The following is a 24,572-nucleotide window of genomic DNA, read 5'->3' on the forward strand; positions in this document are numbered from 1 at the left end:
TTCCTTTTTTTTTTTTTTTGGCTTTTCCAAATGATTACTCTGCAATCTAGCTAACAATAACAAGAACAAGGAAAAGGAAAACCTCTCAGCATATCACATAAAATTTTAGTTTAATAATAGAAATCTGAGCATAACCAAATGAGTCCTAAGATTGCAGGAAATCAAGCAGGGGAAGACAGGTAAGACAGCCTGCCAACTCTCATGTTGCTGCTATCATGCCAACAGAAAAAACAGACGGAGAAATGGCCCCCCACCCAAAACCAAAGTTCGAACTGACGGAATAAAATTTCATTCTATTTCATATCTAAAAATGGTGCAACTGACATTCTATCTCGGGGCCTTAGCCCCCCACCCTAACCCAAAAAGGGAAAAAAGAAAAAAAAAAAAAAGAAAAGAAAAAAAGGAAAAAGAGGAAAAGAACACATTAGCTTCTATACGAATGGAAATAACACGTAATAGGGACTAATTCTCCCTCTCCGTAGATGAAGCTTTCCTAGGTTCTCGTCTGTAAGTTGATTTACAAGATTTCAAAATGTAGAGTACATGGGCATCCTCCTTTGGTACTCTCTTCACCATCTCCTTTGCAGCTTTCCAAGCTTCCTTCTCTCCTGATGCCAGAAGAGCTTGATACATCCTGCCCAGTGCATCATCACGTAAAGTTCAACAATATAAAACCAAAGAAAAGGGAAAAAAAATAAAACAAGTAAAAGATAGCAGACAAGAGAAGTTGAAATAACAAATGTCACGAAGCAATATTCAGAGTGCAAACCATGATCAACTGATGTGTCCTCCTTGCTAGTATTATCTAATATTAGTTAAATTATGTATAGCACTAATAGTCTCATTAATTCTCATACACTTCCACATTTAACAACACTAGAAGGCAAACAAAATGCAATTCTTTTAGTTAAAGGCCAAAAAGGGGAAAAAAAAAAGGAACATTCTAGCCAATCATCTCTGCCCAAGCCCACAATTCAATATTCAGTAGATGAGTAGACTAGCAGTCAGAAGGAACTCATCCAGAAAACGCAAGCCAACTTTCCACTAATGTTTGTAAATCTAGATATATGGTCATTATCCAATCACGTTAAGCCTGAAATAAAACAAGAGCAAGTCTCGAACCTCAAGAAAGTCAAGACGTTGTACAGAAGGCCTGAAGTTTCATATTCCGACCATATTTCCCATGCGCATTTTGCATCTTTCGCTTTCACACAGGTACTAAGAAGAAAATCAAGACTTGTTCGAGAGAGTTGAAGACCAAGCTCTTCCTTGATAGCACGGAGCAGCTGCATCCCGATTTTTAAATTTACAGGCTCTGTTTCCCAAATATGACTAAACATCTGCAACAAACAATGGTAAACTCGTCATTTACACATACTGAAAAGGAAGAACATATAATAATAAACGTATTGACATATATATATATATTGTTTTATGAAACTCTTTGACCCCCGAATTTGGAGTATCCTACTTTCACGTGATTCACAGGGTTCAACAAGCAATCGATATTTCATGATCAAAGGTGTAGTATTGCTTGAAGTAGCGGTCCTTATATCTCGTATTAACAATCGAAAAATGGTCGAAAGAAAAAATCTCTATTTGATGGGGCTTCTTCCTATACCTATGAATTCCATTGGACCCAGAAATGAGACATTGGAAGAATCTTTTTGGTCTTCCAATATCAATAGGTTGATTGTTTCGCTCCTGTATCTTCCAAAAGGGAAAAAGATTTCTGAGAGTTGTTTCATGGATCCGCAAGAGATTACTTGGTATATATATATATATATATTGCCAAATTCGATTTTTCTTAGTCAGATGTTTCAAGGATAGAAAAGAAAAACCAATCATCATCGATTAATTAAAAATAATGAAAATATGAATAATCAGATGATATATATTTTTTTGGAATCATAATAGATAATGAAGTACAAAATATAAAATGGAATAGCAAATTTTCCCTTCAAAATGCAGAGAAAAGCTGAAATTTCACCTGATCAATAACCATATATGCACTCAACTCATCTTTCATCTTCAGTTGCTTCAGTAAATCAATAGCGATACTGATAAAAGAAAAAAAAATGTATATATTAGTATTGTAATGTGCATGACATAAAACTAAACTAGGAAAGTTTATGTCTATCTGATTATTTAGCATACGTGGCATGGTTAAAGTCAACGCAGTATAAGATTACTCTGCCGCAGCCATCAAACCAGGTGGTCAAATCATTCAACTTGTTTAGAAGCTTACACAATCTATCAACTTCACCTTCAGTGCGAATATGTTCCTGGAGAAGCAGATACATCTTAAGCAAATGCAAATTATTAACTTCTAGGTTAGGCATATTCAGATATTCTGTAAAATTCAAATTTCATATCTGCCCCTAGATAGTGCATTTTCCTACAGAAATGAACTTATAGGTCATCCATTTAGGACCTTTGAAAATTCAAATTTGGAGAGAAATTGAAGAAAATAGATCATTTTCTAAGGGCGAAAATGTAATATATCAAAGAGAAGATGGTATTAGTAATACATACTATTAGGCTTATGATAGCTTTTGGATCGATGCTGCATTTAGCTTGTTTGATTTCATCATATATATTTAGTGCATCAGATATTTGTCCATTTGAGGAAAGCGCGGAAATGAGTGCACTTTTAATTTCAATCACTTGCATGGATGGAATCTCATGATCCAATACAACCTGCATAAATAAGGGATCAAATATACATTAGATAGAAGACAAATCAGCATGTAAATCATTCAATGATATGAAAGATAGGCAAATAGCATAGTTTTCTTATTAGATAAGCTGCATCTCTATATTAGAATTTTATCTCCAAAAAAATGCATGTTGTTATCCTCAGAGAAGCAATATATTGGAAGCATTTCTCAGGAAAATGTATGTTGTTATCCTTAATGTTGCAAAGATGAAGTGGCAAGAAAGATGTTGCAATTGTCCTCAAAACTTCAGAAAAATATTACAGCAACTAGAGGGTTCTTACAATTGTTATCCCATGCTGTTTAAGTACTCATTACAGACCATCCATAAGAAATATCTGAGAAACAAAAAGAAAAGGATAGTTCTAAATATAAAATATTAGCATTTAGAGAACCATGACAGAAGCGTATTTAAAGACTAATTACACAGAATAGTTGTTTTAGGTCTTTTGGCACTGTAAAAGAACATGCAAAAGAGGATTCCGGAAGCCTGACTTCTCAAAAAAGAACAGGAAATGTACATGCAACAAGCAAGAACATACCTGTTTTGCCATTTCAAAGTTTCCAAGTTTCGCAAAAGCATTAATAAGCGCCATGGTAACATGCTTTGTAATTTGAATCCCGGCTTGTCGTAATTGATCATGATACTGTAAGCAGTTAAAACATCAGTTTCTATAGGATAAACCAGTGTCCACTTCACTGTGGTGTCTGAATATCAATAATGATGTGAACACTCGAGCCCATTCTACAATATGAGAGGTGAATGCGTTTAATACAATTAGAAATTAGAAGTAGCCTTTTGGGGTTAAGTGATATACTGCAAGCTTTTTCCCCACCACTGAATGGATGGACTTACATATGTTTCATGTCAGAATATTGAGTTTCAGATATGTAGCAATACAAAAATATCAAGCCCTTCAAGGAATGAAAGCCTCGAGCCATATGATTTTCTATGAAATGCTTCCAGTTATGCCCAAATAGCATGTGCAAGATTGTTTCGACATAAATTGTTGTCATACAGAGGAATGAGTAACAGTAGATTTTAAAGAGTGGAATATTTTGGTCAAAAGCTTAGACTACTGAATGACATAATATATTTTAAAAAACATGGGTGACACAAATTTGCAAGGTCAAAGATGGAGTATAAAAGGACAACAGTTCAGGAATCACTCGGCAAATAGGTTAGAGAGTAGGAAAGGATATTATTATTATTACTATTTTTTCCCCCCTAATGTCCTGTAGTTCAGATTCCTTGTTTAATTCTTGATGTTACAATCTTCAACCGATATATGGAAGTCAGTCTGAACTTGCAATATTACATCCTAAATGTATGTTTATAAGATAAGTAGACAAACAGTAAACTTTCATGAAAATGCTGAGATATCAGACTAATTCATCAAGTTCTCAAGTATGCTGCCAACAATGATAAATCAAAACAATATGAAGCTGGGAAAGAAAATGAAAAAAAAAAGTTCAAACAAAAAAGAAAAGAAAAAGGAATCACTGAAAGCTAGAATGCAAACCTTGATGATGTCTTCTTCTCTGTCGCAATTAAAAATCAAATAACTAAATGTTTCTGCATCTGCTTTCACATTGGCACTCTTCATGTCCTTGAGAACCTTTGACACTCCATAATTATTTTTCTACAGAGTAAATAACTGTCACTACAGCATGAAACCAAGATATTCATATTCTGTATAGGCAATTCTCCCTGTATCAGGGAAGTAGGTTGCTTTATACTCTCCTCTAGATTTTATTCACAATTGCTGATGTATGAAAAAATGGCCAAACTAGAAAACTTCATTTAGAATTTAGTAGGTTTACAGCTAATATGTCATGTCTTATTAAGAGACTATCTCAGGGTTGTCCTTTAGGTGCAATGCAGTTTTACATACCTGAGAAAAATCATTTACGATGCATCTGCACATTGAATATCTTGAAAAAGTTTATTTTTTTTAAGAAATTAGATTGATTAAATGATATTTCATAAGCTCAACTTTCAACCTTGTCCTTGATAACTTAGATCGTTAATACTTGATAAAGGGTTGCAGTTCACAAAGATCCTGATTACAGAAATCGATCTTGCTGAATCACACAACCAACAACTGCAATACATATAGGCTCAAATAGGCCACCCTAGGATGGGTGGGGTGTAAGATGTACACATCTTTTGGGGTGTACAAGTAAGCATTTACCATGCATTAAAATAGATTGCTAAACTTTGAAGCACAAGGTCACAAAGTCAGTAATATTTTAGAAGAATGTACTGTATGAATTTATTTCTGACAATTATTTAAATGTAAATATGTATATGAAAAAAAAAAGAGAATATCCGAATATGAACGATCATGGAAAGTCGCTTAAAAAGGAAATTATAATCTCATTAGTATACTTGCCTCTCTAAAATAACCAGCCAAAATCACATTATACATGCTTGCAGTCGGCATCTCTCCCATCTCTTTGGCATCTGACAGTAGATTATACGCACCATCAAACTGCAAAATAGAACAGAATTTCATGATCTGTTTCTTCAAATCACACTACATCCTTTCACAGGAATTAATTCCATTTTGAAGTTAGTTCATCATACTAAAGGTAAATCATTGGGGCACTGCAATATATTTGCAAATTTTAAATATTTCATGTCTAACTAGCATAAGTAAGGCATAATTATGCTTATTTTTTGTCTTTTATTGTAATAGCATTTTACTATGCTGAAAAGTACTTGTAATTTGAGCAGGCAACTAAGTTAAAAAAACAAAACAAAATGAGTTATAGCTTATTTCAAGAAAAAAGCAAGCTTTACACCAACACACAGATGCACAAAAAACAACTTCATATGTAATAGTGACTTACATCTTTCATCTTCACGCACAAAGTTATCATGCTTTTCAAGGTGTCTCCTTTCAATTTCAAGTTATGCTGGCACATCACGGAATATATTGGATGAACCTTCAGAAATGTTGTTGAATTAATTATAACATTAATTGGTAAACAACATGAAAAGCTAGTAAATAACAGAGTGAGAAATGTAAGCATTTATGCAGTAAGTTCAAGTTTAGAAAATACTTCAGTCTTTAAAAATAAAGATTTGGCATAAATTAGCATAACAGACAATAATTTCTTCCTACTTGAAGCTTTTAAGCAAGGCTAATACTAGATAGAAGGGAAAAAAAAAATGACAACCCCTATCAATTAACTTTAGCTATTGGACTGAACTCGCCCAAAAAATGTAAAAGTAACTAATGAGTATATAAATCTACCATGCCATGCAAAAACAACCGAAAGCACAGCAGCAGCAATGACAGCAGAAAGTAATAATAACAGCTAAAGAGTCATCCCCGCTGGAAGTCATGCCAAGCAATGAGTCAAAATTTACCATTTGAAGGTCACAGCTTTGCTCACAAGCATGTATGATCGGATGAAAGGACTCAATTGAGACATTCAAGCCAGCCTGAACCACATGGTCAACTATGTCAAGGGCCATTTGAACCTACGATAAGTGATTAAAAGAAGAGTAAGAAAATTGGTTTATGCAAATAATGCAAGTATGAAAATCATGTTCAAATGTACCAGTACTTTATCAAATTTTTTAGTGTTAAAAAGGAAACCAGACAAAAGAAGAGCTTTTCAAGAATAAGCAGAGAGTACCTCAGACATATCGCAGCACAAAGCGATGAGCTTGTCATATGATGCAGAGGAGGCAATTAGTGCAAGTCTCTGGTGCAAAGTACTGAATTTTGATATAATCATTTCAACCTTCGTATCAAAATCACCACTGTTAGATACAAGAAAGGAAAAAAGGGAAGCTATGGAAACTTATGGATTGCTAGGTCCACAGAGTTCTCTAACGTTTAATCTTATTATATCATAAGCACATTCTGAATAGCTATAAAGTAGACAAACGAAAATTTGCACCTAGAGGCAATAAAATAGTAAAACACTAGCAATAGATTCTTCATATTAGCAAAGAACTATAGATGCTCCTATTAATTTTCCACAACAGAAGCCTTAGTATTACCATCATCCATCATGAGAAGTTCCTCACCGCTAAATTTGGTATGCTAGTGGCATAATCAAAAATTAAAACTGAAATATTTTCATCTTCAGTTCCTGAAATACATAAACCCAATTATGTTAATAGGAATAACATTTAACAGAATTAGATATCATTTACAAATGCAAGCATTTAGTGGGGGGGAGAAACACTGTGCATGCTACCTATCACCTTGAGCTCCAAAAGGGACCTCTCTGCAAAACTCTCCAGTTTAAGCCTCCCCAGTGACTTAAAGATACTTTTGACATACTTTAAAGAAGATATTTTCTTGATACCTAGCACTTCTAAGAACTGCAGAAGCTCAGTTTTCCTATCGCTTTCACAAAATGCCAACAAATAACTCTCTGTCAAGAAAAAACAGCACGTGAGAAATGCAACTAACAGAAATGAAATAATGTCTATAATTATTGATATAAGCTGCCGATCCATATCAGACAAGAGTAGCCTTGTGAAGTATGATTTCATTGGCTCCCCATAAAACTAACAATTTCATGCATAAGCAATGCTACTTGTAGTTGTACACCCAAAAGCCGGTGTAAATCTTACACTATCTCCGTCCAAGGGCCCATTTTTCACACTGGTCTTATCAATACCTCTTATCTTTTTTAAGACTAATTGCTCAAAAGGGTTGTCTAAACCCTTGGATGGGTCGGGTACTCGGGTGTAAAATTTACACCCAATTTTTGGTTGTACAAGTAGCATTTATCTTCATGTCTACAAAATCCCATAAGAGAACATTTTTATTCAGTTCATCTTTTAAGCTGTTAATTAATGGATGTCTTTGATGTAAAGAGTATCCATAAAGTGAATAGAGTAAAGACTAAATTGAAAGAGTTGAAAGAAAAGGACTAAAAAGTGGTTAAAAAACTACCTGCTAAGCCATAGTTGACTTCATCACTAGCAACCACAACAGAACGACAAAGTTCCTGAATTTTGGCTTCATTGCCAACTCTAAGCCAAAGTAGCATCTCATAATAACCTATTCTGGAATTGGATCTTGGATTCTCATCTTTGAAAAACTTACTGAACATCTGAAATTCTTGCACCATTTTCATATCGATCAAGTATATAAGAAATGGACTGTAACTCTCCTCTTCAATCTGAATACCTCTATCTTTCATGGATAAAAAAAGTTGATAGGCTTTATGAATTTGGACCAACGAATCTTCTTCGTTACTACTACATCTTGCTTTGTCTATGCAAACTTTTATCAAGGCGTCATATTCCTTGACGCCCGTTTCTCTTCCCAATTTACTGAAGAATTCAAGAGTAGTCTCAGTCCCTAGTTTGTTTGCACACATTGTCATCAGTTTTGTGAAGCGGCGGGACTCAGTGTTCTTGAAAATAAACTTCTCTTTTCTACTTCTTGAAAGTTCCTTTCTCCACTGATTCGTACAGGTGGTAGGTGCATTTGAGAACCAAGGTATGTCTAAGATGTTGTTCATCTGTGTCCTATTATTTTGTTCTGGTGAAAAGGAACTGGATGCATCAGCAGTACCTGTGAAGAGTGCAAAAATAAGTTGACAAACAAATACATACAAAACAAGGAGATGAAATCAAATTGTCTAATGTCAAAGAGTTTATGCATTAACTTATCAACGTAATTACTCAACTGAAAAATACCATATCAGTATTCGGGAACCAATAAATAATACGACTTCTACTGTTGCATACCCTATGAGTGTTCATGACATAGTTACCAAGCCGTAATAAATTTTCGAATGGCTCTATTGAAACAGCAGTTCTTACAAGCTCCAGCCAAGCAATAAAGGCACTTAGGCCTAGTATGGGGATGCTTCACCTACAGCTGCAGAGGCTTGAGTGTTATAGAGCTCCGCAAAGTTGCAAAAGCCCTTTCTCCACCCATTCAAGAAAGATCAAAGCTTTAAAGCGCTTTTATACTTTTGTTGCATTCTGAGCATCCCCAAATTAGCCCATCAGATCCAATTAAAATAAGAGACTCCATTCACATCAAAAGACAACCTTTTTATTTGCCACACAATTATCTCACACAAAACAACTAGATTTTCTCATTGGAAACACAAAACCGAACTGGAAGCATCTGAAAACTATTGCATACCACGTAAAATGGATGATATAAAACTTGAAATCTCCACCGCCGAGTTTTCCACTGCAATATAATCATATAAACAATCGACCAAAAGCAACACTTAGCATTCTACTTAAAGGTAACTATTCAAACAAAAGATGAAATAAACCAAAAGGTTAAGTACCAGGCGCAGGTGATGGCTTAGGGTTTTCCGGAGCTGCTTTGTTTAGCTGCGAAAGCACCTCAGAAGCCGTAGCGCACTTCAGAGAAGTTCGAGGGTTGGTAAGAGGCGGCGATGCGGTGGCAGAGGAGGAGGTGGCGAAGGCCTTGAGGAGGCTAGTGGCCGCGTTCGAGGTGGTGGGCTCCTCTACAGTGGCGAGCTTCTCCGCCGCGGATCCGGTGGTGGCGCCGCGCTTCACGGTGGCGGAGGCGGCGGCGGAGGAGGAAGAGGAGGAGGCGAAGGCCTTGAGGAGGATCCTCCCCATCGCATTCGCCGCTCCTCTCCTCCTCCTTGGGAATGAGTGTGCGAGAACTCCAGACATGTTAAAAGCGTGAACTTTGTGTTGTCTTAAAAGGCGGTTCAGGAACGCCTAATTTCGCAGCTTGAAGTCGGTGACGAATCCCCGACCATTGCCGCCATCGAGATTGATATACTCGGCGACGAGACACCATTCATTGCCGAAATAAGTGGCGAGCCTAATCGGATTCGGATCCCCATCCGACCCTATATTATCGGATCGGTTCCTCCAGCCTCAATCTGGTTTTGTTCCTCTCTCTCTCTCTCTCTCTCTCTCTCTCTCTCTCTCGTATAGTCGTATTCGTCCCCCCCGCTCCTCTCTCTCTCTCTCTCTCTCTCTCTCTCTCCAACCTCTTCCGTCGCCGGGATCTCCACGGACGATGCGCCATCGCCTCCCCCATCTCGGCCACTACCTACGCCCTCTCCTCTGAGAAAATCGGTAACTTCAATTTAACTTTTAACCTAAATCCCAATTTCATGTCCCATAAAACCTAGCTAGTAGTAAAAGCGAAGTGTTGCGGGAACCCTCAATCGGTCGTTTTGAGGTTCTTAGATCAATCCCCTCTCTTATAATCTTACAATTATTAATGTCATCTCGTAAAGCTTCCTCCTTTGTTTTTGTTATCTTACTCTCTAGGGTTCACTGTTATCATCTGCTTTGTTGTGAACGTTGTTTGTTTTGTTTCAAAATGCTAGCTTTTATCTACTAATTGCTAAAAAATTATGCTGATTATTTGTAAAATAGTGCTGGGTTGTCGCTTGCTTAACTTTGTAGGGACTCCTTTTTCATTTTGTTTTTGTTTTTATACTATCATTACGCTATTGTTTATATAGAGCAAACTTTTTTTGGGTGGAGGCTGAAAAGAATGTGTATGCCGTTGTTCATACAAATTTTTAGCTGACTTACCTTTGAAAATGACACTCGATTTGTGTGTTATGCATAGCGAATTTGAGGTTTACGGTGACTTTGTATGTGTAGGTGAGCAATTCCGGTAGTTACCAAGTCCACCTTACCTTATTCATCAATCGCCAATGGATCGCCAAGCTCATGAATATGCAGCTGCAATGGCCTTTGCGCAGCAACAGCAGCAACAGGCCAACATCCAGCAGCAGCAGCAGTTTGGTTTTCGCCCGCAGACTCAACAGTTCCCTCCCCAAGTCCACGGCCCCCCCTTCGTTCCGCCCCTCCATCCATCCCTCCAGCAATTTCCCCCGTACCCTCACCACTTGCCTCAGCAGCAACAGTTCTATCCTCCCCACCCCCACCCCCTCCCACATATCCAACAGCAGCAGCCCCCGTACGGGCCCCACCCGCCCGCGCATCTCATGCCTTCTTCTTCCACTTTCATGCACCCCTTTGAGTCGGCTCCCCCTCCGCCTGCTGTGCCACCCCCTTCTGATCCCGAGCTCCACAAGCGGATCGATAAGCTGGTCGAGTATTCCGCCAAGAACGGTCCTGAATTCGAAGCCATGATCCGTGAGAAGCAACACGATAATCCTGAATACAGCTTTCTCTTCGGTGGTGAGGGGCATGGTTACTATAGATACAAACTATGGTTGTCTACTAGACCGCCTGGTTCCCCTTTCAATCCCACTTATGCTGCCCATAGTCCCTTGATGAATCCGTCTTCGATGAATGCGTCTCCCTTAGGTGCACCAGGTGGCCCTCCAGCTTCCATGCTAGGGGGACCTCAAATGTACCCGCATTCTTACCCTCCCTTTTATGATCAGCATCAGCAAACGCCACTGTTTGTCGGTCAAGGTCAGATTGATTATGATTCTTCAAATAAGCCCTTTAAGGGCTTATCTGGACCGCTTCCATCTGATGTGGCAGCAGAACTTAACAGCGTGCTTACTAACCTTAGTGGGACGAAGGAATCAATAAAGGGAGCAAAGATGTGGTTTGTGCAAAGGTCACCTTTTGCTCCAGCACTGGCAGAGGCCCTTCGGGACAGGATTTTCACTCTAGATGATTCTGAGAGGCAGCTCCACATTATTTTCCTAGCCAATGACATTCTTTTTGAGAGGTATGTTTTCCTTAGATGTGCATCTAGCAAGCGGATATTAGCTCTTGTTTTGCTATACCTTTGTTTCTAGTACATATGCTTATCATGCTTAGTTTGTTCATATGCTTCAGCATTGATTCTGACATCACAGTTGTTTTGTAGTTTCGTTCTCACACTTGATTTCATTTGCTAACAAAGCCCAGTTTTCACTGCTGCCTGTAATTACAGAAGCCTCTCAAGAGGCTGGGTCCGTTTGTAGAATCGCTACAATTATTGGTGCAATCACTTATTTATTTAAGAGTATTTTCTTTTTCGCTTAAATTGAGTTACATCGGAGATAGAGGATTGATTGTTGTAATCCATGTATTCTTATTATCTTTTGCATACTGCGCCACCGCTACTTTGCTGTCACCATGAGGTCCATTACTTTGATCTCATCCTGAGGGTTTAGAGCCTCCTCTCTAGATATTTTTTTGGCACTGCTTTTTAGTAAGAAAAGCTTGTGATGACACTGAAATACAACTGTAAAGAGGTTGCATAGTGAAACAGTTATTATATCATATTTTGCATTTCCTTCTTGGCATCTTTTTCTCTTTTTTTATTTCTTGGTCAATGTTGAACCACTTGATTTAAAAGATGTTTTTGTATCAATTTTTATGTGATGCTTGCTAGCACCTTGCTTATACCCTTTTTTTTTTGTGTCTGTGGCCAGTTTGCAATGCCGAATTAATCCTCGAGATCTTGACAATGAGGCTCTTGCATTCAAGCCTGTTTTGGGTTCCATGCTTGCGAGGATCTATAACAATCCCCACAACAAAGAAGCGAACCAGCCTCGGCTTGAAAAGATTTTGCAGTTCTGGGCTTCCAAGGAGGTTTTTGACCCGGAAACTATAGCTAGCCTTGAGAGTGAGATGACTGGTGGGCCCCCATTACCCTCTGGACAGAGGGAAGCATCGGCCGCTTCAGACCCCTCAACATTTGCTGGTCCCTTTCTCGCCCACCCTCAACCCTCACCCCCCGCTCTCTTCCTTCTGCCCCTCTCAATCTCCTAACTATTATCTATTCAGTCTGGAAGGATCATTTGAAGAGGGGAATTATTAAAAAAAAAATTTTGGTTCTTTAGAAAAAGAAAATGTGGTTTGATGCTTTTGAATTCATTTACTAGTTCTCTACATTATTAAACATTATTAATCTACATTATTAAATCTTTTGTTTGCTACCACTTCCATTGCTGCTGCTTCAGTATATAGTTGATGGTCTTGCATGAATCTCTTTGCTTTCACCATGGGTTATGAAGTTAGCCTTGTTTAGCTGAAGCAATAGTCAACCAGCTTCTTTTATAACTAAGACCGTCTCTTTTATTTCTGGGAATAGATAAAGTACACTTCTTAAACCATTTTCTCTTGGACCACACTGCAGGATTACAGCTAACATCTCAACAACAAGAGAATGAGAAGCAATCAGCTTCTGTTTTAGCTTCGGCTGGTATTCATCCCTTGGCAGGCCAGACTCCTTTCCCAGGTTCTTTACCAATCCAGCCATCCGTGCCCACTCAACAAGCCCTAAACCCTCATCTCCAACCCAGTCTTGTACCCAACGCACCGGATCAAGATCCCCCACCATATCCGCTATTTCCCCCTGGCCTCATTCCTGGGATGGTTCGAAAGATGCAGATCGGCAGCGGCGTACCTTACTCCCCCATGAGTCCTCTCGATATCCCAACCATTATCCCACCGTCCACTGTGCCGCCGTCGGAGATTCTGGAATGTGTCTCAAAGTTTTTTAAGGAGATTGGAGAGGTAAACCCATCAGAGGGGCCGATGAAGGGGGCCAGGGGAGCCGAATCGAATGAAGATGATGAGTACGACCAGGAGTATGATCGGGATTCTTTAGTTCGCAAGGGTGGGGCATGCATTCCCCCACCTCCCAACTTGCAGGTGGACCCCGAGACCGGAATGTACGCCGACGGGAGCGTCGATCGGAAATCAAGCGGCTCTGGCCGGCTGGGTCTTGGCGCCACTGCGAACCCTAATGAGGTGAGCCAGTACGACGATGTGTACTCTTCATACCGCAAGCAGAGAAGCACCAGCTACCATACTTCTATGAGTGCTAGGGCAGCAGCTAGGTGACGGGAAATATTTGCTGAAGATCTTTTTCTGACTTGGTAATCATGCTACTTAGATGAATCATGTAAACTCAACATAAATCGACTTGTTGTTGTTTCATCTTTGTGGGTAGAATGGACTTAAGATAGGTCTACTTTTGGCCCCACAATTGGAAACTTTTGCTTTCTTTATCGGTTTCCTACAGTAAGAAGCATTTTAATAGTAATGCGCGGCCTCTGGTTTCGAGTATCAGTGATTCGCCTTAATGAATTTTGCCACTATATGCACCGGAATTGGTCGAGAGCTTTTCCAGCAAAACTAAGAGTGTGCCTGTTTGATCTTTTTATGCGGAATGGACGTCTGTAGAAATTTCCTCCGAGTTCCTATGAGATTCGTGTCCGCAGAGTGGTTCTGGAGGATGATTCTGTATGCTTCCTGTTTCTTAGTTGGAGCCCCAACTGAACGCTTGAATTTCTCTCTTCAAATTAATCGATTTTCTACTACTCTGTAGAGTATCGGATGTCTTGTTTAGTAATTTTAATTTAGCTTTAAACGAACCAGTAACAAGTTGTCTTCATGGAAATCAAATTAATAAATCCCAAAAATCAGCGTGCTTATCACCAAATTCTCCAACTATTTACAATTCCAACGAAATTTTTTTAAAAAAATTGTTACAGCGAACGGACTAATATTAAATGAAAAAACAATTTTGTTTGGACTTGGTGAGAAAGTAAAAAACAAAAAAAAAAAAGGAAAAAGAAACAAGAAACGAACAAATCCTATCTTCTTTAGCAATTAGCAAACCAAATAAACAACTTTTCCCCTTATCCGGCAATTATCACTGTGAGTTAGAAGAAATAGATGGAGCACCTCCGCTCCTTGTACTGGGGCAATATCAGACCATCGGGGCCCACCTCCACGTCGCAGCTCACGTGCAACGCGTGCCGGTGCGTTTCCCACGCCATCCACGCCGACACCCTGAACCGGACCGTCGACCTCATCTCCATCCTGAACCGGACCGTACCCGCCGTCTCCAGATCAATCGCCATCCCCGCCGCCGCCGTCTCAGCCGCTGCTCCGCCGCTGCCGACGAACCTCCCGGCGATCGCCGTCGTGTTCTTCGGCGGCTGGTAGAACCCCGGTGCCATCGACGGGTCGGACGCGACGGGGTCGTCGCGGTAGTAGACCGAGCCGGAGAAGGGCCCGAAGAAGAACCCGATGTTGCGGTTAGGGTTTCGGACGGAGACCTGGGCGGAGAACGAAGTTGGGGGGGAGGAGGGAGAGGGGGAGGAGGAGGAGGAGGAGGAGGAAGAGGGGAGGGGCGAGGCGGAGAAGGAGGAGACGTGGAAGCGGGGGCGGTGGGGGCGGAGGGCGAGCCACAGGATGAAGAGGACGAATGCGGCGGCGAAGAGGAGGGAGAGCACGGCGGAGCAGAGGAGCTTCGTGAACCGCTTCGCGAGGCTCTCGCGAACCTGGCGCGCCCTGTACCGGGTTCGGAGGTCGTAGTGATGGTGGTGAGCGGTAGGCGACGTTGACGGGACCGCGTCGGACATGGTGGGAGAGCACAGGGGCTTCACTGCTCATCGGCGGCGACGGGATCGCTCCGTATTTGCTTATAAAAGAAGAAGAAGAAGAAGAAGAAGAAGAAGAAGAAGAGAGGAGTGGAATGGCGGGAAGAGGAAGGGATGTCAGAGCGAGGGAGAGGGAGAAAGGATTGCTGGGGTTTTCTTTCCTGGTGCTGTCTATGCCTTTTTGCTGACAGAAGGGAAGGAATAAGGTGAGAATTCCATATTCAAATTTCACAGTTTTATAAGTAAACTTCGAAAACGATACTGTATTATAGTCTAATTTAAAATTGGCGTAAAACAAAACTCCATCCAAACTTAGATATCGCCAGAGCTGACATAAATTTTCTTACAGTGAAATGGGAAATTAATCTCGAGACGTCTAGGTGACAAACTTAGATATCGAAAATGTGTCTTACAGGACCCCTTTGTAAAGTTTATCTTGCGTTTATACGTGGACAGAAGTTTAGTTGACTAGTGGTCCTTGCTTCCTATTTAATCCTAGTTGTATGTTTTCTGTAATAGAGATCATTCTTCCTTTCAAAATACTTTAGCATTAAATTTTAGCTAAAAGATTTCCTCATCACAGAGCTCGAACTTTGATGAAGAGTTGACCAACATTATAAATGGTGGTAAGATCTACATGAGGCGTGCCAAAGTGCGTGAAAGGAGGTTAAGTTAGGAGAGAATGGAGATAAGAAGTATAGGAGTTGTTAAGTTTCTTTTTCCAAGTTTTTAAAGCTATGGATATATTATATGTTATTGTTTTTTGGATTCTTTTAGTTACAGCCATATAAAGGCTAGAATAAGGTCGGCTTGATGATAGGGTCACTTAAAGAATATACAATTCATACAGTATCTGTATACGGGGTCAGAGAGTGCCTTGCACTTGTAGGTCTCTTTTATGCTCTGTAGAATTCTTTAATAGCCTGAAAATTGGCTTAGTAGTGTTGACCATCTTCAGTAATTAACTTCAGTAATTTATCAATTTTATACCATACTCATATTGCTTCTGAGGATAATAAACGACTTGCACATAAAAGGAGATCCGTGAGTTGAACAATACAGTGATAGTATACAAACGATTCAATACATTACACATTGAATCTTAAGATATGGTGGCAACTATTAATACTCTGCCTTATACAACAACCTAAGATTGGTATTGCATCATAGAATAGAATCCAATCCATCTTAATTTACAAAGGCACAGTGTCTCCTGATCTCACCCTGTGATCCTGTGAGCACTTGAATGCTCCCCATCTTCACCATGGACACTCCAAAGTCCCTAAAGAACTCGGTCGCGGGACCATACGCTTGGCGCTCGATGTAGTGCCTGCTAAAAGGATCTAGCATTAGGGTTTCATCCGACGTGAAAAGCCCCCTCCTCTTTGTGACTTGCTTGTAGTAGCCCGTGTCAAAGGTCCGGAAGCTTCCTGGGTCCATCTCCACAAGAGTCTTCGTGTCACCAGGCTTGCACTTGTTCATTAACTTGGGTAAATAATGCTTGTCGAGGGTCGGGTCAGACGTGCCGGTCCCACTGAAGTTGTAGAGGCGGTCGGAGAATGATGAGCAGTGTGAGGTTCCAATAGTATGTGCACCTGTTGAGTTAAAAGATCAGGTTGTTTCATATGATAGCGATTAGAGTTAAGTGCAGTGAATAATTTGTGAAATTTATTTAAGAAAAATAACAAGACACTAGAGTTTACTAGTTAGGAATTGGATACTTTCTTTGTCTAACAAAGCAAAATGATTAATGTAAGATACCAATGACATCATTAGTTTTTCTTAGTCTTTTCCTGAATAGTAATGAAAGGATGTGAAAATTTGTTATTCAGGATTTGGATGATGATTACGATGTTTGATACCTAGGAGAACCACTTGATCCTTAGCATCCAAGCCCTTTGGAAGGAAGAATTGGTTTAAATTTTGACTGGCACTGAAGAAGGGTGGCGGAAGATTGTTGAGAGCATCCGCAGCAACCGATCTCCTTCCATCTCTTCGCCCAGTTAATACATCCCAATATGGACCATCACGCTGAAAATAAGTGAAAGAAAATAAATCTAAAATGTTGACAAATCTCTGTATTTTCTTCAAATTAATCTGAAAAGATAGATCGAGTAGGGAGGCAAAGGGAGCAAATATTGTTTACCAGAACAACTACATCCCTAGCTACTACAGCTAAGATATCAGCACATGATACAACACCAGGACAAGCCTCCTCCAACTTGGCCTTTATGCCATCGATCACACCGAACCCTCGGAGGCTGACATTCGGTATCGCGTCCTTCTCAGCCGAATTATCCTTTGTACTGTTCAGCAGAACTGAGCCATCACAGCCCTGCACAGAATTTGCACTCTCCAACATTAGTAAACTCTTCTCTCTTTTTACCTTACTAAGCAGGTTATAATCGACTAATTGTACTTATATTTACATTTTTTTCCCCTTAAGTTGTATATTTAAGAACATATCCATCCAAAGCATATATATATATATATATAAGCACTTCAAAATCTTTTCTTCTATGCATATACTCCTAAAACTTGTTGAAATACCCCTGCCTGTAAGACTTTCTCTAATACAATATCAAACTTTCCCTGTGAATTTGATGACTCCCTATGCCACAATTACGGGCATGTATGAAATCCAGATCTTATACAGGTATATGCATTAAATTTGCCTTTCTACCAGCCTAGAAGACATACATTCACAAAGCAATCATGGAAGTGCATTCGGAGAAGCGGGCCAGCGAGGCTCGGCGCACGCGAGATAACCTTAGTTATCTCAGAGCCAATAATGGCTTCTGCTTTCGGGCATGAGTATTGGTAGAAGTCCATTTGCAAGCCCTGTGCAACTGATAATGCTGGGGGGTGAAGCAGTAGAAGAAGAAACAAAGGGAGAAACAACTTGTAGAGACATCTACTAGCCATTCTTACTGAACAGTTAAGTATATGAAAGTTGTGATGCTTATAAGATGAATAGAGATCAATCATGTTATTATATATAGTTAAGCAGGTTGCATGAGATGTTTAATTAGCTTATTATCTATAGATTACGTTAGTTTTTTTTATGTGGTTAAATTAGAGAGTTATTGTGGTAACTTAGGAAGTGATATACGGACTAGGACTTTAGTACATTGATTGATTGTGTAGGCAAAACTACAGGCGGAAACAATGATTTATTTAGTTATAGAACAACTTGTTTACTAACTGCTTTGTTGGAAGAGATGGAGTGCAATGTGACGAAAGATTCGTTGACTAAAGAATATGTACCATGTGATTGGATTGCGTAAGTCCTTGCAGTAGCAACTAATTAGTATAATTTTTTTGACTAAACTTCGTTGAGCATTCATGGCTTGGGAGTTTAGGGGTAACCTACATCACATGAAATAGCGGAGATATATTGAGGTCTCCTTTAATTAGGAATTTGGTTATTTAGCTATTATTAGCAAAGGCGGTGGACGCATAATCACCACTTTAAGGCCTAGTTTGGAATTGCACTTTTTAAAAAAATGCATAATTGTATATTTTAGAAGATCCAAAAATTTCTAAAAATGCTTGCAATCCTTTCGATTGAGTTTGTTACTTATAATTTATGTACTTGGTCATTTTTCCTCTTTCTGTGTACAACCCTCGTTCACTACTTTCACAATGATTGAATTATTTCATGATTAGAACTTATTTACAGAAGGCTTAAATTTTCTTCAAGTAATCTCATGGGTCTTAAGTACAATCAATGATTCAGTGAAGTTGAAATAAACAAGTAGAACAGCTGGATACCCAGCTATTTACAACACCATCTTGCAATTTGTTAATGCAGAAACGTGTTGGCGTTGGATTGCCCAAAACTTTCATGTTAAGCCATGCTGGGAAATCTCCCATAACTTTGAGGTCGGATTTGGATACCTTCATTTACACACCGAAGACGAAATAATTGGAAATCCCGGTTCCAAAAAGTAGAACAAAATATATCCTAGTAATATAAACAGTCAGAACGTACGGCAAATATATGTTTTGTTTTGCTTTGCTTTGCTTTGCTTTTTTCAGCGAGAAGTAAGAAGGTTCATGCAGTGAAAAACTCACTAGGCAAAGCCCGGCCTGGCCTGGCCTGGCCCAGTTCAATTAGTCCGAGAACTATTCCCACATTTAAGCCCAGTTGTTTAACCGAGCTACAGCCCTTTCTTCCGGCCCGGCCTATAGCAAAAATTTAACGCATGTTCATGAGTGGGGCATGCAAATTCGTAAAAGAAACGGTTTTGTTTGTTGAGAGTTTAGAGGGAGGGAGCTTGCTTAGTTGTCACCTTCGCTTTTCCCTCTCTGCTACTGAACGTTACAGATCCCTAACCGGCCAACACCTGTACTCCCTTTCCCCTGACCACCACTCCCCCCCGTTTCCCCCACTCTCTTTATCTTCCTCATGCGCATCGCACGCCCCCTGCACCACCGGTATAGCCACATCCATATGCATGAAACCAAACCCTGTTGTAACCTTCCCTCTCCTCCTCCTCCTCCTCCTCCTCCTCCTCCTCCACTTGCCTGATCGTCGCTACAACAGATTATATTCAAGTACCAAAATGGACGTGATCTTCGAGACGAAGAGCCGGCGGTTCAGCATCGAGATCGGGTTCTTCGACACGGTCCACGAGATCAAGGAGAAGATCCACCGGTACGAGGGCTACCCGGTCGCCTCTCAGAAGCTCTTCCTCGACGGCCGCGAGCTCTCTGACGACGACGGCGACACCGAGCGCTACGCCATCCTCCAGGGCTCCCTCCTCCGCCTCTCCCTCTCCTCCGACCCCGACCCCGACCCCGCCCCCGCCCGCATCACCGTCACCGTCTCCGTCTCCAAGCGCCAGTTCACCGTCGACGCCGACGCCTCAGACACCGTCACCCGGCTCAAGGAGCGGATTTACGAGTCCGAAGGCATTCCCCCGAGCCGCTTCGCGCTGTACCACGGCAACGCAGAGCTGCAGGACGACACAAAGCTGGCCGAGTACGTGGTGGGGGATCGGGCGGAGCTGCATGCGGTGATCGTCGGCCCGCCGCAGCAGCAGGCGGCGTCGGGGGCGACGGTGGGGGGGAAGAAGATGAGGGTGATGGTGGTGACGAAATGCGGGACGAAGAAGGTGGCGGTGGAGGTGAACGCCGGGGACAACGTCGGGGAGCTGAGGAAGGAGCTGCAGCGGGTGCGCGGAAGCCTCCACTTCCACCTCCCCGCCGAGGGATACTTCTTCATCTACAAGCAGAACGTCATGGACGACGACCGATCCTTCCGCTGGCACGACGTCCGCCATGGGGATACCATCGAGATCTTCAACGGCAGCATCACCGGAGGGACCTAATTCATTCAATATTTGTAGTTACCATGCATCGATCATTCCAATTCCAATTCCAAATCTTAAGCTACAAAGCTAAGCTAACTGCTGGAATATGAAATGTTTCGCGGTAGACAAAAGTTTTGATAGTTTTTCATTTCATAATTAAGTCTTAATATTCAGTCTTTACTTCTTATAATTAGAAAAGAAAACCCCCCAAAAAAAATTACTATGTTTGATTCATTTTATATTTCTGTAATTTCTCACTTTCACTACACCGAAACTATAAATCTGATATATGCAAAAAAAAACAACGGTAGCTACAAGCCGGACTGACGAATCGGGCCCAAGAGTGGTGCACAGATTATATAAAAGCGAGTATTAAGCAACGAACTATACTACTACTATATATTAACAAATTTAATGGTAAAAAAAAATATCTTAATTTGAATATATAAATTATATAATTTTTATATTTATTTATTTTTACGGTTTGTTCCGGTTCGACTTGGTTGAACCTTTTTCCGATCTATGGGGGTTGGCACAAATCACAACCCGAAAATTATTGTCAAGGCAAAGAGGCATATTGTAAGCCCAAAAAAAATGTCAATATAAGTTTAGCCTCACACACCAAGCCCAATATATAAGCGTACTTAGCCTAATAGGATAAGCCCGAATCACTGCCCAATAAGCCCAAATAGAGTGCATCATGTAGCGCGCTTCATCGTTGCTTTTCCCTAAATTTGTGCTCCGTGAAGGGCGATTCGTGGGGGCTTGCCTCTTCCACATGCTCGACGTTGAAAGGCGTGGTCTTCGATCTTGACGTTTCTTCTACCAATTCGAAGTTTTTTTTTTTTTCAATTCAAATCAATCGCAATAACCTCATACATGGATTCGTGGCTTCGATTGATCGATATGTACTCATGGGATTTTGCGGTTTTGGTGGGTGCTCTCCAAGTGTTTGTTGGAATGCCTCAATGGCTTTGTTACTTGCCATTTTGAGCTCGACTAGGGAGTGCCCAAAAGTTTCTCTTCCACGAGTGCTTCGTTTCGATTGAGCTGATCGTTTGATCTTCCGGGTAAATACTTTTTGTCCTTCTTTTTCATGATTTTTTTTTTTTGGGTTAATATTGTTAAGTATGATGTGTCCTCGAAGTGTTTGTTAGAATGCTTCTTTGGTCAGTGGTACTTCACTAAAGATGCCCTCTAAGTTTTAGCATACAGAAATGTATCAACATGGATTGGTTATAAGAATCTAACTAATCAATCAAATCTTATGATTCATTGCATCTTTATTTGGATATAACTAGATGATAAAAAATGTTGCTATTGGTTACTTTGATTATTAATAATGAGCCCAAGCAAGTGGATTTGGCAAATATTTTCTTAGGACTATGAAATTGAGGCATCTATCCATTTAACTGCTAGTTCTCCCACCACAGAGGCTTCTAGCTATTGATGAGTTTTATAGGTATAAACATATATTATGCAGATATTGTTTTTCTCCTTCTAAAAGGTGTTTTACTATTTTTTGTGTCTTTATCATGTAAGCTTGTTAATTTGTTTCAAGCACACTTTCCTTGATGGTTAAGAAATATTTAAGCATTAGCTGCACTATAGGTGGGGTAAATATTCTTTCTTTAGCCTGATATTTAATATGACTAACTTGCAAATTATCGTATTGTATTGGTTGTTTTTTTTTCATAAGTTAACTATATCTTGTGAGGTGATCATTATATTTTTCAACATGTTTTGCATATGAATTTAGACCAATACTTACGCAACTCAAGTCAACCAACTAAATACTCGTCTAAAACTAGGCGTCCGTTGTAATTCTCAAAAGAAAAACATAAGGATCTGTCATACATATTATCCCTTAAGTTTGATTTTGAGTTATCTCCTAACTTGTATACAGTAAATAAATTAGCATAAAATTGGTTTCATTACATCTATAATTAATCACTTTTGTTGTTATCTCTCCAATATAATGTACCTTTGCATTCAATTTTTCTTTTTCAGCTATAATGGCTTTCAGGCAGAGATTTCAACATTGTCTTTACAGAGACTTCAATTTCACACTTATGTGTCAGAGATATTACAGTTCGAAAATAGACTGGAACAAGCTTCGGCCTATGATTCTAAAAAGAATCCGAAACAGAGCAAATGATTATCCTGTGAAGAACATGATTCCTGTAGCAGAGGAAGTAATTAGGGCCAGAGAACTTTTGAGAGAAGGTGTCTCTGGTCTTCTCAAAGTTATTCCTGTTAAGGCATGCAAGTAAGAGAGCTCTCTCGTAAATTACATTCAATTCTATAAAATAGCTTGTTCGAAAGTTGATTGTTGACCAAATCGACTTAGCCCATTTAGATTATAGACTATGCTCTTATTGCACTCAGTTATTTTAGGGTTATTTTTCGTCTTCATCGAAACAGTTTGCTAACGTCATGGTTGTGAAGCAACTCGTGAATGCTGATTTGAACATAACTAACTTTGAATAAATGCTGATTTGAACATAACTAACTTTGAAATTGCTAGAAAGCACCTTTTTAGCTGCATGTAGTTGAATGCCTATTATTATGTACCTAACAGTCAAATAAAGAACAGGCCTATATGATAATCAAACATATACTTCCTAATTATTCACTCAAATTGGTTCAGTAAAACTGCATTGACTCATAAAAAGAGAGGAAAAAAAAAGGAATTCATAATTGTTTTGTTCCATTGACCTTTTCCAAATCAATGACAAACAGCAACTTCAATCTTCCTTTCGATCATAAGTTTAACCACTACTAAAATGTGCCAGATTTTGTCCTGAAGTTTATATCGGTGAGACAGGCCATCAGATGAAAACCTGCCATGGTTTCAAGCGCATGATCAAAGACCAACAACACAAATGGATCGAAGGGCATTTAAAAGACGTGCTTGTTCCTGTTGAATCCTTCCATCTCCAAAACATGTTCCAACCTATCATAAAGCATGAACAGAGGTTCGACTTCGCCCGTGTCCCTGCTGTTCTTGAGCTCTGCTACCAAGCCGGCGCAGATATCCCCGACGAACTCCTCCAAAACCATGCCCAAACCGAAAGTGCTTCTGTATCTCTGCCACCAGAACCACTTACTTCAGCAGCTCAATCAACATTAGAGGCTTATGAGAAGGTTAGATTGGGAGTGCAGAAGCTGCTACTGGTCTATCCAGCCAAGGTGTGCAAGCATTGTTCAGAAGTCCACATTGGGCCGTCGGGCCACAAGGCTAGGGTTTGTGGGATGTTCAAGTTTGAAGGGTGGCGGGGATCACACATGTGGAGGAAGGCTGAGGTGGACGATTTGGTGCCACCAAAGGTGGTGTGGCACCGCCGGCCCCATGACCCACCTATGCTTGTTGATGGTGGGAGGGAATATTACGGGCATGCCCCTGCCGTTGTGGAGCTTTGTATGCAGGCGGGGGCAAGGGTACCTACTAAATACTTTTGCATGATGAAAGTACATGGTCTTGCACCACCCACAACACTGCAGCGATAATCTCAAAATGAAGTTCACAGCAGAATTAGATTAACAGATGATCATTGAACTCGAATGGCGTCAGAATTATGATGAACATGACAACAGTTTTGATAACATGGTGTCCGCTTGCATTTGCCGTAAATTTTTTCTTTTGCAAAGGCCCCTGATCCTTGAGAACCTAAAGGGCAATGTTGCTTCCTATCGAGTTTCCTACCAACCTTATGTCCATAGGTTGCTCATTAAGGGGTTGAAACTAATTCATCTTGTTTTATACATAACCTTATATTCGCTCGCTGTAATTACATCACACCGCTGCATAATAATGGTGTTTCTTTTTTCCATTGTAAGCTGTGAAGTTTTCAGAGTATGTTATCTCTTTCAAAAAGTATTGTTGGCGGTTTTGCCTTGGTGGAATAGTTTGATCTTCATCAATCATCAATGACTGTTTCCTGAACATTTTAAAAAAAATTGTTTCTCCTTACTAGTAGTAAAGGGAGATGGCAGTTTCGGTTTCTCGTACAGCTTTTCTAATGGTAAGTTTCAGAAAGATTTAGTTGTGAAATGAAAAGTTTTGAAGTTTAAATTTCCATTTGCTAGTGATTGGTAATTCAGGTAACCTTCATACTTACTGAATCATGTCCATGGTACATCTACAATGATGAGAAGCCACAACCTAACACAACATTCAAAGGTCTCAGATGATCAGGAATGAATTGCAATCCACAGATAGAAAGACAAA

General features: G+C 40.1%; 6 protein-coding genes across 9 annotated transcripts; 3 read left to right on the top strand and 3 right to left on the bottom strand.

Moving 5' to 3' along the window:
* LOC109720849 (pentatricopeptide repeat-containing protein At4g04790, mitochondrial-like) lies at nt 126-9,474 on the bottom strand. Of its 4 annotated transcripts, XM_020248198.1 has the most exons (16): nt 9,009-9,454; nt 8,855-8,905; nt 7,646-8,272; nt 6,939-7,118; nt 6,766-6,830; nt 6,369-6,476; nt 6,097-6,210; nt 5,574-5,669; nt 5,114-5,212; nt 4,241-4,360; nt 3,260-3,364; nt 2,536-2,700; nt 2,158-2,285; nt 1,991-2,060; nt 1,123-1,340; nt 126-634 (listed from the first exon to the last, which is right to left on the bottom strand). In XM_020248198.1, the coding sequence occupies exons 1-16, from the start codon at nt 9,364-9,366 to the stop codon at nt 463-465; spliced, it is 2,676 nt and encodes an 891-aa protein (XP_020103787.1). In that variant the 5' UTR covers nt 9,367-9,454; the 3' UTR covers nt 126-462. The 4 variants fall into 4 exon arrangements, 3 of the variants coding, with proteins under 3 accessions (XP_020103787.1, XP_020103789.1, XP_020103788.1); XM_020248200.1 differs by lacking the exon at nt 2,536-2,700 and having other exon boundaries at nt 9,009-9,456; XM_020248199.1 differs by lacking the exon at nt 8,855-8,905.
* Nucleotides 9,628-13,704, top strand: LOC109720850 (calcium homeostasis endoplasmic reticulum protein). The gene is made up of 4 exons (XM_020248201.1): nt 9,628-9,780; nt 10,321-11,368; nt 12,060-12,331; nt 12,767-13,704. The coding sequence occupies exons 2-4, from the start codon at nt 10,374-10,376 to the stop codon at nt 13,474-13,476; spliced, it is 1,977 nt and encodes a 658-aa protein (XP_020103790.1). The 5' UTR covers nt 9,628-9,780; nt 10,321-10,373; the 3' UTR covers nt 13,477-13,704.
* On the bottom strand, nt 14,145-15,029 carry LOC109720853 (protein NDR1-like). The gene has a single exon (XM_020248204.1). The coding sequence runs from the start codon at nt 15,003-15,005 to the stop codon at nt 14,301-14,303; it is 705 nt and encodes a 234-aa protein (XP_020103793.1). The 5' UTR covers nt 15,006-15,029; the 3' UTR covers nt 14,145-14,300.
* Nucleotides 15,115-20,539, top strand: LOC109720852 (polyubiquitin-like). Its single transcript, XM_020248203.1, has 2 exons — nt 15,115-15,229; nt 19,573-20,539. Exons 1-2 carry the CDS (start codon nt 15,138-15,140, stop codon nt 20,357-20,359), a joined length of 879 nt encoding a protein of 292 aa, XP_020103792.1. The 5' UTR covers nt 15,115-15,137; the 3' UTR covers nt 20,360-20,539.
* Nucleotides 16,073-18,236, bottom strand: LOC109720851 (peroxidase 1-like). The gene is made up of 4 exons (XM_020248202.1): nt 17,724-18,236; nt 17,170-17,358; nt 16,886-17,054; nt 16,073-16,618 (listed from the first exon to the last, which is right to left on the bottom strand). The coding sequence occupies exons 1-4, from the start codon at nt 18,009-18,011 to the stop codon at nt 16,212-16,214; spliced, it is 1,053 nt and encodes a 350-aa protein (XP_020103791.1). The 5' UTR covers nt 18,012-18,236; the 3' UTR covers nt 16,073-16,211.
* LOC109720845 (APO protein 4, mitochondrial) lies at nt 21,074-24,249 on the top strand. Its single transcript, XM_020248195.1, has 3 exons — nt 21,074-21,411; nt 22,352-22,610; nt 23,137-24,249. The coding sequence occupies exons 2-3, from the start codon at nt 22,357-22,359 to the stop codon at nt 23,849-23,851; spliced, it is 969 nt and encodes a 322-aa protein (XP_020103784.1). The 5' UTR covers nt 21,074-21,411; nt 22,352-22,356; the 3' UTR covers nt 23,852-24,249.

This window comes from Ananas comosus, linkage group 14, assembly GCF_001540865.1.
Source record: "Ananas comosus cultivar F153 linkage group 14, ASM154086v1, whole genome shotgun sequence".
Classification (NCBI taxonomy): Eukaryota; Viridiplantae; Streptophyta; class Magnoliopsida; order Poales; family Bromeliaceae; genus Ananas; species Ananas comosus.

Coding starts and splice junctions, on each gene's coding strand:
- LOC109720849 (XM_020248198.1), bottom strand. CDS start 9,366: ATGTCTGGAGTTCTCGCACACTCATTCCCAAGGAGGAGGAGAGGAGCG. Junction 5,670..6,096: donor AAAGCTGTGACCTTCAAATG/GTAAATTTTGAC, acceptor ACATTTCTGAAG/GTTCATCCAATATATTCCGT. Junction 5,213..5,573: donor TGTGCGTGAAGATGAAAGAT/GTAAGTCACTAT, acceptor TCTATTTTGCAG/TTTGATGGTGCGTATAATCT.
- LOC109720850 (XM_020248201.1), top strand. CDS start 10,374: ATGGATCGCCAAGCTCATGAATATGCAGCTGCAATGGCCTTTGCGCAG. Junction 11,369..12,059: donor AATGACATTCTTTTTGAGAG/GTATGTTTTCCT, acceptor GTCTGTGGCCAG/TTTGCAATGCCGAATTAATC. Junction 12,332..12,766: donor AGACCCCTCAACATTTGCTG/GTCCCTTTCTCG, acceptor ACCACACTGCAG/GATTACAGCTAACATCTCAA.
- LOC109720853 (XM_020248204.1), bottom strand. CDS start 15,005: ATGTCCGACGCGGTCCCGTCAACGTCGCCTACCGCTCACCACCATCAC.
- LOC109720852 (XM_020248203.1), top strand. CDS start 15,138: ATGTCAGAGCGAGGGAGAGGGAGAAAGGATTGCTGGGGTTTTCTTTCC. Junction 15,230..19,572: donor GACAGAAGGGAAGGAATAAG/GTGAGAATTCCA, acceptor TCGCTACAACAG/ATTATATTCAAGTACCAAAA.
- LOC109720851 (XM_020248202.1), bottom strand. CDS start 18,011: ATGATTGATCTCTATTCATCTTATAAGCATCACAACTTTCATATACTT. Junction 17,359..17,723: donor TCCATGATTGCTTTGTGAAT/GTATGTCTTCTA, acceptor AATTCTGTGCAG/GGCTGTGATGGCTCAGTTCT. Junction 17,055..17,169: donor CTAGGGATGTAGTTGTTCTG/GTAAACAATATT, acceptor ACTTATTTTCAG/CGTGATGGTCCATATTGGGA.
- LOC109720845 (XM_020248195.1), top strand. CDS start 22,357: ATGGCTTTCAGGCAGAGATTTCAACATTGTCTTTACAGAGACTTCAAT. Junction 22,611..23,136: donor ATTCCTGTTAAGGCATGCAA/GTAAGAGAGCTC, acceptor AAAATGTGCCAG/ATTTTGTCCTGAAGTTTATA.